The sequence below is a fragment of the Anolis sagrei genome, chromosome X, assembly GCF_037176765.1.
Source record: "Anolis sagrei isolate rAnoSag1 chromosome X, rAnoSag1.mat, whole genome shotgun sequence".
Lineage (NCBI taxonomy): Eukaryota > Metazoa > Chordata > Lepidosauria > Squamata > Dactyloidae > Anolis > Anolis sagrei.
The window spans coordinates 64,466,397-64,479,651 of record NC_090034.1 but is presented as its reverse complement, the minus strand read 5'-3'; the positions used below and the strand labels follow the sequence as shown (position 1 = coordinate 64,479,651).

The 13,255-nt window shown below is 40.7% G+C and overlaps 1 protein-coding gene across 1 annotated transcript in view; it reads right to left on the bottom strand.

Annotated features, from left to right (window-relative positions):
* The window catches only part of LOC132780836 (lethal(3)malignant brain tumor-like protein 4), a 96,592-nt gene extending 85,407 nt beyond the window's left edge, over window positions 1-11,185 (bottom strand). Inside the window, exons 1-5 of the mRNA XM_060784652.2 lie at window positions 11,102-11,185; window positions 7,892-8,030; window positions 5,395-5,487; window positions 2,293-2,440; window positions 1,097-1,151 (exon numbers count right to left, since the gene is read on the bottom strand). Of these exons, the coding sequence (XP_060640635.2) occupies window positions 1,097-1,151; window positions 2,293-2,440; window positions 5,395-5,435 (244 nt within the window). The 5' untranslated portion in view covers window positions 5,436-5,487; window positions 7,892-8,030; window positions 11,102-11,185. The remainder of the gene's footprint in view (window positions 1-1,096; window positions 1,152-2,292; window positions 2,441-5,394; window positions 5,488-7,891; window positions 8,031-11,101) is intronic.
* Between the last annotated feature and the right edge of the window lie 2,070 nt (window positions 11,186-13,255).

Below are 13,255 nucleotides of genomic sequence, written 5' to 3'. Positions count from 1 at the left end.
TGATAGAGAGAACCATTTATGTAAAGTAAAATAATACACAAATAGAAAGGAGGAACTAACTTGTGTTTTTTAAATTTCAAATTATAATAGTACAAAATGTAGTTTTATACATGTACAAGTTTGTAAACAGCAAAAAAGATAGCAAAGCCAAATAAGCATGTTAAACAAACTACACACCAAGTATTGATGCCTATTTTGCAATGTCTGCTAAATGTGCCAAACCTCTTACAATGGGATTCTCACTGTTCCTTTTTACTCAGATTTTAAAGATTATTTAAATGTAGCTTAATGTGTTCTATATGATGGAAAATGTTGAAGTAGTACAACAGAACTTGCACATCCAGTGGAAAAGAAGGCACAGGCAGTTCCTGAGTTACAAATATTCGGCTTGACTACAATTTAGGGCAGCTTTTCAGACCCTACGGGGAGCGAGGTGCGGGTTGGAAATACATCATTATTATTATTATTGACACAAAAGCACAGCATGTCACAGCAAACGAGATCTATATGCTGGATTTCGTATCACAAAATCACAAGTCAAACACTTCCCAAACGTCTAGGACTGTGTGATGTATTATTATTATTATTATTATTATCATCATTATTATTTGAGACATAACAAGATGAGTCCACAGCAGACACTCTGCTGACTGTTGTATTGGATCACATGTTGGATACTTCCCAAGTGTCTAGAACTGTGTGATGTATTGGCGAATAATGCATGCAGATCCCAGTAAGGTGGCCTTCTGCAGCTGGCAGATGGTAATTTTGTCAGCGCCGATTGTGTTTAAGTGCAGGCCAAGGTCTTTAGGCACTGCATCCAGTGTGCCGATCACCACTGGGACCACCTTGACTAGCTTGTGCCAGAGTCTTTGCGGTTCGATCTTTAAATCCTCATATCATGTCAGTTGTTTCTCTTCAATCCTGCTGTCACCTGGGATTACAACATCGACAATCCATACTTTGTTTTTTAACATGATTGTGAGGTCAGGAGGATTGTGCTTCAAAACTCTGTCTGTCTGAATTCGGAAGTCCCAAAGTAGCTTATTATTATTATTATTATTATAGATTACTAAAAATAAGACCCTGAACTTACCTTGTTTAATTGGTTTAGGATTCCTAGGATTTTTCAAATTAAATTTGCTCTTTTCCTAGACACAAATATATAACATTTTAATTTCTTACACAAACATATCTTTCACAGATATATGTTAACAAGTGAATATAAACGCATCAAAAACATAAGAAAACCAAATATTATTGCAACCGGACTGACTGATAACTGGCAAATAGAGGGAGAAAACATGGAGGCAGTGACAGACTTTGCATTTCTAGGCGCAAAAATTACTGCAGATGCACACTGCGACAAGGAAATCAGAAGAATGGGTTGTTGTAGGTTTTTTCGGGCTATATGGCCATGTTCTAGAGGCATTTTCTACCAAGCAATGTCTTGGGAGGAGAGCAATGTCCAATTTTGATAAAATAATGTAGAGTAGAGACATCACATTGGCCACGAAGATCCGCATAGTTAAAGCAATGGTATTCCCCGTAGTAACCTACGGATGTGACCATAAAGAAGATTGAGTGAAGGAAGATAGATGTTTTTGAGTTGTGATGTTGGAGGAAAATTCTGAAAGTGCCTTGGACTGCAAGAAGACCCAGTCAATCCATACTTCAGGAAATAAAGCCTGACTGCTCATTGGAGGGAAGGATATTAGAGGCAAAGATGAAGTACTTTGGCCACATCATGAGAAGACAAGAAAGCTTAGAGAAAACAATGATGTTGGGGAAAACGGAAGGAAAAAGGAAGAGGGGCCGACCAAGGGCAAGATGGATGGATGGTATCCTTGAAGTGACTGGCTTGACTCTGAAGGAGCTGTGGGTGGCCACGGCTGACAGAGAGCTATGGTGTGGGCTGGTCCATGAGGTCACGAAGAGTCGGAAATGACTGAACGAATAAACAACAGAAACACAGAAACGCATCATGATTTTCAAACTTATGAATGACATTATCATTATTTTAGTGGGAGTTTTGTTGTTGTTGTTAACCTTGGGAGAATTGGCAGAAGTCCTATGTAAATATGTAAATATGTAAATATAATACATAAATTCGGACAGTTAGAACGTTTCTCAGGCATTTCATTTGAAGCTTTTCAGCTTGAAAGCATTTTCCAAATTTCAAGTTGTTTTTAATTCCAAAAGTTCATAAAATATATAGTTACTTTGATAACTTCCAAGATGCAACACAGTTTCTTGACCACCATTTCAATTAAAAGCAATGTAATCTATTACCTCTTCATCATCGGCATTTTCTTCCTCATCGTCAGAATCCAACAGCAGTTTTCTCTTCCTTCGAAGGCGTTTTGATTTTCTGTCAGTTTCATTAATCTGGTTACTACCTGTCTGTTTCCCATAGTCACTTCGAATATCCTTAGAGACTCTACCAAACAGATAAAACTAAAGGTTAATGCAAAGCATCTAGGCGTATTTCTGAATATTTATCTTTCTATCTGATTCTCATTATATTATTATTATTATTATTATTATTATTATTATTAATAACAATAATAATAATAATAATATCCCGCTTTATCTCTCCTGAAGAAGACTCAAAGCAGCTTGAGATAAATGCATTAGAATGCAATTTATTATTATTATTATTATTATTATTATTATTATTATTATTATTAGCCTTCCCCTGCTACGCATTGCTGCGGCCCAGTCTATGTATATAAGTTTTTTATGTATATATGTGTGTTTGCATATATATGTGTGTGTGTGTGGTTTTGCGCATGCGTTGTAATGTGGGGGGGGGGGGGGGGTTTGTTTGTTTTTTTTTTTTTTTGGTTTTTTAAGATGGCTCTTTGTCAGGAGGGCTTTGGTTATGTTTTCTTGCCCTGGTGAAGAGAGTTGGACTGGATGGGCTTAAGGCAGCATTTCTCAACCTGGCCATCAGAAAACAGAGTCTTTTCTGTTGGTCATGAGGGTTTTGTGTGGGAAGTTTGGCCCAATTCTATAACTGGTGGGGTTCAGAATGCTCTTTGATTGTATGTAGGTGAACTATAAATTCCGGTAACTACAACTCCCAAATGTCAGGGTCTATTTCTCCCATACTCCATCTGAGGTCACATTTGGACACATGGAGTATTTGTGCCAAGTTTGGTACAGACCCATCATTGTTTGAGTCCACAGTGCTCTCTGGATGTCGATGAACTACAACTCCCAAACTCAAGGTCAACGCCCACCAAACCCTTCCAGTATTTTCTGTTGGTCATGGGAGTTCTGTGTAGCCAAGTTTGGGTCAATTCTATCATTGGTGGAGTTCTGAATACTCTTTAATATTAGGTGAACTATCAATCCCAGCAACTACAACTCTCAAATGACAAAATCAATACCCACCCCCACCCCCCCACCCACCAACCGCACCAGTATTCAAATTTGAGCACATCAGGTATTTGTGCCAAATGTGTCCATTGAATGAAAAAACATCCGCATATCAGATATTTACATTACAATCCAAAACAGAAGCAAAATTACAGTTCTGAAGTAGCAACGGAAATAATGTTATGGTTGGGGGTCACCACAACATGAGGAACTGTATTAAGGGACCGCAGCATTAGGAAGATTGAGAAACACTGTGTTACTATGTAATGTTTTCTAGTATGAAAGTTGTTTATAGTTGAAACTGTGTGGTTTCAGAAATGCATGGGTTAAAACATAGAGACGTGTAGTATTGGTGGAGTGTCACTTTTGGAGCTTCCTGTGCTCTAGTATGAGAGAAATGTGCTTCTTGCAGTGTGGTGAGATGTCAGTGGACATGATTGAAGGTTGTCTTGTATATTTGTTGAAATAAAGATAAAATGCCGCTTTTAAGGAGTCTTTACCAGTTCACGCCTTCAAATAGAAACTTGGAAGGTCAAAGCAGCTGAGATAAGGAAGGTGATTTATCTCAATTTATCAACAGAAGATACCACAAGGGCTAACCAATCCAAATCACTGCAATGCAGGAACACCCAATCAAAGCACTTCCAGTACATGACCCATCTGGTCTCTGTTTAAAAGCCCCTAGAGAAGGACGTGCCACCATGCTCCGAGGAAGCATATTCCACTATTGAACAGCTCAGAATCTTTTTTCCTGCTATTTGAATCCATTGTTCAATGTGCTAGCTTCTAAGGCAGCAGAAAACAAGCCTGCCCCTTCCTCAATAAGGCATCCTTCCAAATACTTAAGCAAGGCTATCACGTCCCTTCTCAGCCTTTCCTTTAAGCTAAACCAAGCCAGCTCCTCAGCCATCTCTCATAGGCCTTGGTTTCCAAAGCTTTGATCACTTTGGTTGACCTTGTCTGGACATGTTCTAGCTTGATAATATATTTTTTATTGAATTGGAAGAAATCGACTAATAAGGAATATACAAGGGTCATTCAAGTCAAACCGGGACTTCTGAGTTGATAAAATAAAAGGGCCATCTGTTGGGGGTGCTTTGAATGTGATTTTCCTGCTTCTTGGCAGGGAGTTGGACTGGATGGCCAACTCTATGATTCTGCATGTATGTGTGCCACTCATAAAACACAAGGCACATTATTTAACTACCGCAGCCCGGATTGTATATGCTAGAAAATGGAGACAGAAAGAAGTACCCCAAAGAGAAGACTGGCGCAATAAAATACTGGAAATAATGAACATGGATGAACTAACCTACTGGATAACACCTAACCATGGAATCCCAAAAAAACCCACAAACTGGGACCAAGTCAAAGAGCATCTTAGGCAATGGAAAATAGATATTATCTACTAAAAAGAGCAAATCACAGCTAAGTATATATAAAGATATATATATAGGGAAGGAACATCACATAAGTAATTTTGGAAAGGTTTATAAAGATCCTCAAAGACTAGATGGAAGTCATTTTAATCAATTTTTTCTAGCCCCCCTTTTTTTCTCTTTCTTTTTTCTTTTTCTTTTATCCCCCCCCCCCCCCCATCATCTGGAGGAGACCAGCATACCCCAGGAACAAGTTATGCTCTTTGTGTGTGTGTGTGTGTGGTCCCCTCCCCCCCCCTCCGTTTTGATATTTTTTGTGCTCTAAGATATTTCCTACTTTGCTATCTTCTTTATATTATTCCCCCACTTTCTATGTATTTATATACTGCATCAATAAAAATTATTTAATAAATAAAAAAATAAAACACAAGGCACACATGCCACTTGCCAAGGTGGGAAGGACCACTACGGTAGCATCCATTTCTACACCTGTAAAATTAGAAGTTCCAGTTTAACCTGAACACCCCTCCTGTATGCAGAGTCCATCTAAACCATAGGAGAATATTTGCAAATGACAATGTGGTAACATGGTACTTGAAATAAACTGAAACAAAGGGAGCAAAGTTATCACCTTTCTTTATGCTCTTGCAGAAAATTCTCAAAGTGGTCCATTTGTTCAAAACATCCGTTATCTTCACTGGCTTCAAGTTTGGATCTGGAAACCCTGTTTGGGTGCAATACAAAAAGAGGTGCCTGGTTATTAGTATTACTATTTTTAAAAACCTCACCATTTCATAGAATCTTAGAGTTGGAAGATACCTGGTGGGCTATCCAGTCCAACCACATTCTGCCAAGAAGCAGGAAAATCGCCCTCAAAGCCCCTCCCCCCCCCCCCACTCCAACAGATGGCCATCTAGCCCCTGTTTAAAAGCCTGCAAAGGAGCCTCCACCACACTCCAGGGCAGAGAGAGTGTTCCACTGCTGAACGCTCTCTCCATTAGGAAGTTCTTCCTCATGTTCAGGTAGAATCTCCTTTCCCGTAGTTTGAAGCTATTGCTCCATTGAGTTCTAGTCTCCAGGGCAGCAGAAAACAAGCCTGTTCCTTCCTCCCTAGCACTTTCCCTTCCTCCCCTCTTGATCCCTGCCTCATCATGTTTCCTCTCTCTCAGCCTTCTCTTCTGCAGGTTAAACACGCCCAGCTCTTTCAGCCACTTCTCATAGGGCTTTTCTCCAGACCTTTGATCCTTTGAGTCTCCCTCTTCCTCTGGATGCATCCCAGCTTAGAGTCAACACTGCCCTTCAATTGCGATGCCCGGAATGGGACACATTGTGATTCCAGGTAACGTGGTCTGAACAAGGCAGAATAAAATGACTTCCCTGGATCTAGGCACTAGACTTCTATTGATGCAGGCCAAAATCCCATTGGCTTTTTTTTGGCCTCCAAATGACATTCCTGGCTCATGTTCCCCTTCCTCCCCACGAGGTCTCCAAGATCTTTTCCACACATCCTGCTCCTGAGCCAGGCGTCGTCCCCCATTCTGTATCCTCGCAGTAGAGACTTTTGCATTTGTCCCTGTTAAACTTCATTGTGCCACTTTTAGCCCATTGATGTGAGGTGCTCCCTGTGGAGCAATGTCTCACAAACAACTGATACTTTTTATAATTTTAAAACATATGAGTCTAGCTAATCTAGGCTGTATTTGCCTTGGCAAGCTCCAAAGATGGAACTGATCTGGTAATGTATCTGCAATTAGGGATCATAGAAATATAGCATTGGGCCAGCCAGTCCAATCCTGCCAGACAGAAATAGGAAAGAATGTGTGAATCATTCTGGTGCCTTAACCAAACAATATGGCTCCATCATTCCCAACAGAAATATGTTGTCCTTGTGCAAAATTTGCTAGAACTACACCGAAACCGAGTATGATGGCTCAACTGTGACTCTTCAAAGCTCAAAAACGGCTCTTTAAAGTTATTGATTTCATTCCTCACATAAAATATACTGAGTGAGATCATAACTCAAAAACCGCTGGACGAATTGCCAGCAAATTTGGCCACAAGACACCTACTAGCTCAAGAAGTGACCATCACTAAAAAAAAAACATGATTTGTGTCATTTGGGAACAGTAGTTGCTGGGATTCATAGTTAACCTACAATCACAGGGCATTCTGAACTCCACCAACGATGGAGTTGAACCAACCTTGGCACACAGGACTTCCATGACCAACAGAAAACACTAGAAGGGTTTGTTGGGCATTGACGTTGAGTTTGGGAGTTGTAGTTCACCTACATCCAGAGAGCACTGTGGAATCAAACAATAAAGGATCTTGACCAAACTTGGCATGGATACTCCATATGCCCAAATATGAACAAAGATGGAGTTTGGGGAAAATACACCTTGACATTTGGGAGTTGAAGTTACTGGGATTTATAGTTCACTTACAATCAAAGAGCAATCTGAAGCCCACCAATGACAGAATTGGGCCAAACTTCCCACACAGAACCCCCATGACCAACAGAAAATGTTGTTTTCTGGTGGCCTTTGGCGACCCTTCAGACACCCCCTCGCTACACCCCCAGGGGTCCTGACCCCCAGGCTGAGAAATGATACCTTAAGGCTATCCAGTCCAACTCACTTCACCAGGGCAAGAAAACATAATCAAAGCCCTCCTGACAAAGAGCCATCCAGCCATAGATATAGATAGATATATATGATTCACACACACACACACGTATATATAATATCATAGATTTGAAAGGGACCCCTAAAGACCCCCAATTATATGTCGAATGTTCCAGAGTAGGCAAACCAGACAATCTCTCCATCAACACTGACAAAGAAACAAGAAGAAATACTGTTTACCCGCAAGCAGAAAGAAATTACATATATTAGAAACCAACACTTTCTCATTATTTTATTTTCCAGATAACCAGTGGGCCACAGCAATGCGTGGCAGGGGATGGCTCAAAAAAAGATAAATAGTCCAGACATTTCTTCATATTGCAAGCTTCTGCACAGATGAATGCAGCTGCTATTGATGGTTGGTTGGTCATATTTTTCTTTTGTTTAAGTCACATCACAGGTTCCGATACTATTATATATTTTACCCATCGCTCTCAGGCTCACCTTCAGGATGATTGATGGACACGGATTTGGAAGCAGAAAAGGCAGACAAGTTAAGGATGGGTAAATCGGTATTTAACAAGAAGGCTTTCACTCCAACTTCTGCAATGAGTTCCAGGGTTCCAAACTCACTTAAATGAAACTGTACAGGGAGGAAAAAAAGGAATGAAGTAAACAAAATCTGGAAGACAAATTATATGGGTTTTAGCAAAAAAATAAACCGAACTGATGTCAAAAGGTCCCACTAACAGAGGAAACAGCATGGTCAGATATGAAAAGGGTATTCAATTACTGTCATTTAAGTGTTCATATTGAAGGCTATCATGGGTACAACATGAAGCAAACTGATTGACCTTAAGAGATGAGCAAGGAAAATAAATACAATTAAAGATCTTACGTAATTAAGAGCAACTGTTTTATTGGGGTGCCAAGCGCCTGAAATCAAAATTCAAGAAGAGAAAAAAAATATAATGGCCAATATATGACTGAACAAGAAGAATGCCTTCCAAAATCTTGCTGGCACTGGTTCCCTGCTATAGATTTCCTGTCTTCTTCATACCACAAAGAATAAATAGAATGATAAAGTGCAATGATAAAATGGAAAACAAAGCAATTGTACATTCGTTGATAGAAAATCAGCATATACATGCTAGCAGAAGTTTCATTTTCATGAATTATCCAAGGCCCACTTATATCATAACTACTAGTACATTGAACCATTACCTCTTCTTCCTCATACAACACAAGCCAGGACAGAAAGTTAGGAAATAACAACATTGATCACCCAGGGACAAAAATCAGTGTTACAAAGTTATTCATTATATTACTATTATTTGAAACACAACAAGATGAGTCCACAGCAGACAAGATCACTCTGCTGGCTGTTGTATTGGATCACATGTCGGACACTTCCCAAGTGTCTAGGACTGTGTGATATATCGGCAAATAATGCGTGTAGATTCCAGTAAGGTGGCCTTCTGCAGTTGGCAGATGGTAATTTTGTCTGTGCCAATTGTGTTTAAGTGCATGCCAAGGTCTTTAGGCACTGCACCCAGTGTGCTGATCAACACTAGGACCACCTTAACTGGCTTGTGACACAATTGTTGTTGTTGTTGTTGTTGTTGTTGTTAGGTTCAGACTCAATTCATTGAAAAACTAGAGCAAAACATGCCATATAGCAGGATGCCCCCCCTTCAAAATCAAAGTTTTGGCAGTTTAATAAATAAACTTTTTTATGACAGAACCAATTACAAAATGACATTGATAACCCAGGAACAAATATCACAGTGTTACATAGTTATTCACTATTATTATTATTATTATTATTATTATTAAATGGTTCAGACTCAATGATGAGATGTTCATTGAAAAACTAGATGTTCATTGAAAAACTAGAGCAAAACATGCCATATAGCCTTCAAAATCAAAGTTTTGGTAGTTTAATAAATAAACTTTTTATGACAGAACCAATTACAAAATGACATTGATAACCCAGGAACAAATATCACAATGTTACACAGTTATTCACTATTATTATTATTATTATTATTATTATTATTATTAAATGGTTCAGACTCAATGATGAGGTGTTCATTGAAAAACTAGAGCAAAACATGGCATATAGCCTTCAAAATCAAAGTTTTGGTAGTTTAATAAATAAACTTTTTATGACAGAACCAATTACAAAATGACATTGATAACCCAGGAACAAATATCACAATGTTACACAGTTATTCACTATTATTATTATTATTATTATTATTATTATTAAATGGTTCAGACTCAATGATGAGGTGTTCATTGAAAAACTAGAGCAAAACATGGCATATAGCCTTCAAAATCAAAGTTTTGGTAGTTTAATAAATAAACTTTTTATGACAGAACCAATTACAAAATGACATCGATAACCCAGGAACAAATATCACAGTGTTACATAGTTATTCACTATTATTATTATTATTATTATTATTATTAAATGGTTCAGACTCAATGATGAGATATTCATTGAAAAACTAGAGCAAAACATGGCATATAGCAGGATGCCCCTCCTTCAAAATCAAAGTTTTGGCAGTTTAATAAATAAACTTTTTTTTATGACAGAACCAATTAGGAAATGACATTGATAACCCAGGAACAAATATCACAGTGTTACATAGTTATTCTTCATCATCTTCATCATCATCATCATCATCATCATCATCATCGTTATTCCTTCTCCAGTGTGGTCCCCTTGCTGGATGAGATAGACCCTTATTCATTATTATTATTATTATTATTATCATTATTAATTGGTATTAACACCATGAGATTGGTGCCCCCGGTGGCGCAGTGGGTTAAACCCTTGTGCCGGCAGAACCGAAGACTGGCAGGTTGGAGGTTCGAATCCGGGGAAAGTGCGGATGAGCTCCCTCTATCTGCTCCAGCTCTCTATATGAGGACATGAGAGATGCCTTCCACAAGGGTGGTAAAACATTAAAACATCCGGGCGTCCCCTGGGCAACATCCTTGCAGATGGCCAATTCTCTCACACCAGAAGCGACTTGCAGTTTCTCAAGTCACTCCTGACACGACAAAAAACAAAACAAAACAAAAACCACGAGATATTCATTGCAACAGGAGAGCCAAGTGTGCTCTAGCAGGATGTCCCTCCCTCCCACAAATGTCAAGTTTGTGCAATTTAATAAACTTTCCCCTCAGTTTTGATGACAGAACCAATGAGAAAATAATGACATTGATAACCCAGGGACAAAAATTGTATCACATAGTTATTCATCATCATCATCATCAATTGGTTGAGAGTATGATGCGATCCTCATTGCAAAACTAGAGCAAAACGTGCTCTATCAGGATGTCCCTCACGCCCGCAAAAGCCAAGTTTGTGCGGTTTAATAAACTTTTCCCCATGTTTTGAAGATGCTAGAACAGCCTGGGCCAACCTGGGTCCTCCTCCCACCATTTCTAACGGCGGTTAGGAACTGTGGGAGTTGGAGTGCAAAACACCTGGAGGGAAGGAAGGAGGGAGGGAAGGAAGGGTGGAGGGAGCCCAAGGCATGGCTCCTGGGCGTGGTAGGCCCAACCAGCCCGAAAGGAAGGAGGGCCGCAGTTTGCCCAGGCCTGGCCGAGAAGCTGGGCTGGCTCATAGGGCGGGGGGCGGAGGGTCGAGGAAAGAAGCCCCCTCCCTCCCTCCCTCGGCCCGGCCTGGCCTCGCCTCACCTGGCTGCCCCTCTGGCTGGACCTGCCTCCTTAGCACTCCCAAACAAGACTTTGGGTTTATGGAGCGGGCAAGGCGCATGCGCGGAAGAGCCGGTTTGCGAGGAGGAGGGAGGAAAGGAAGGAAGCACGGAAAAGTAGGGAGGAAGGGAGGAGAAGGAGGGAAAGAGAGAAGGGAGGGAAGGGGGAGAGAAGGAAAGAAGAAAAAGGGAGGAAAGAAGGTAGGAAGAAGACATGGAAGGAAGGAAAAAAGGAAGCAAAAGGAAGGAGAAGGAAGGAATGAGAGGAGGAAGTAAAGAAGGAGAGAAGGAAGGAAGAAGACATGGAAGGAAGGGAAAAAGGAAGCAAAAGGAAGGAGAAGGAAGGAATGAGAGGAGGAAGGAAGTAAAGAAGGAGAGAAGGAAGGAAGAAGACATGGAAGGAAGGGAAAAAGGAAGCAAAAGGAAGGAGAAGGAAGGAATGAGAGGGGGAAGGAAGTAAAGAAGGAGAGAAGGAAGGAAGAAGACATGGAAGGAAGGGAAAAGGGAAGCAAAAGGAAGGAGAAGGAAGGAATGAGAGGAGGAAGTAAAGAAGGAGAGAAGGAAGGAAGAAGACATGGAAGGAAGAGGAAAGGGAAGCAAAAGGAAGGAATGAGAGGAGGAAGGAAGTAAAGAAGGAGAGAAGGAAGGAAGAAGACATGGAAGGAAGGGAAAAAGGAAGCAAAAGGAAGGAGAAGGAAAGAATGAGAGGAGGAAGGAAGTAAAGAAGGAGAGAAGGAAGGAAGAAGACATGGAAGGAAGGTAAAAAGGAAGCAAAAGGAAGGAGAAGGAAGGAATGAGAGGAGGAAGGAAGTAAAGAAGGAGAGAAGGAAGGAAGAAGACATGGAAGGAAGGGAAAAAGGAAGCAAAAGGAAGGAGAAGGAAGGAATGAGAGGAGGAAGGAAGTAAAGAAGGAGAGAAGGAAGGAAGAAGACATGGAAGGAAGGGAAAAGGGAAGCAAAAGGAAGGAGAAGGAAGGAATGAGAGGAGGAAGTAAAGAAGGAGAGAAGGAAGGAAGAAGACATGGAAGGAAGGGAAAAAGGAAGCAAAAGGAAGGAGAAGGAAGGAAGGAGAGGAGGAAGGAAGTAAAGAAGGAGAGAAGGAAGGAAGAAGACATGGAAGGAAGGGAAAAAGGAAGCAAAAGGAAGGAGAAGGAAGGAATGAGAGGAGGAAGGAGAGGAGGAAGGAAGGAAGGGGAGAAGAAAGGAAGAAGACATGGAAGGAAGGGAGAAAAGGAAGCAAAAGGAATTAAGTAAAGAAGGAGAAGGAAGGAATGAGAGGAAGAAGGAAGGAAGGGGAGAAGGAAGGAAGGAGACATGGAAGGAAGGAAAAAGGAAGCAAAAGGAAGGAAGGAAGGAAGGGGAGAAGGAAGGAAGAAGACATGGAAGGAAGGAAAAAGGAAGCAAAAGGAAGGAAGGAAAGAAGGAGGAAGGAAGTAAAGAAGGAAGGAAGAAGACATGGAAAGAAGGGAGAAAAGGAAGCAAAAGGAATGAAGGAAAGAAGGAAAAGGAAGGAATGAGAGGAGGAAGAAAGGAAGGGGAAAAGGAAGGAAGGAAGGAGACATGGAAGGAAGGAAAAAGGAAGCAAAAGGAAAGAAGGAGGAAGGAAATAAAGAAGGAAGGGGAGAAGGAAGGAAGAAGACATGGAAGGAAGGGAGAAAAGGAAGCAAAAGGAATGAAGGAAAGAAGGAAAAGGAAGGAATGAGAGGAGGAAGGAAGGAAGGGGAGAAGGAAGGAAGGAAAAAAGGAAGCAAAAGGACGGAAGGAAAGAAAGAAGAAGGAATGAGAGGAGGAAAGAAGTAAAGAAGGGGCGCAGGAGTCCTGGGCCAGCTTGGGCTCTCCTTCCCTCCTGGTGTTTTGGACTTCAACTCCCATAACTCCGAACAGCCAGGCCTGATACAGGCTTCACTAAAAGCCAACAACAATTCAAGAGTAATGTTATCTATTTTTCTATAGAGTTACAAACTGGGTAGATGCTGTGAATATTATGGGTGGAGCAGATCTGGATTTCAGGAAGGCCTTCCTTTGACAAAGTCTCCCATGACCTTGCAAGCAAACTAGTCCAAGGTGGGCCAGGCAGGGCTATGGTGAGGTAGATCTGTCATTGGTTAAGTGACCAAACGCAAAGGGAGCTTCTCTCC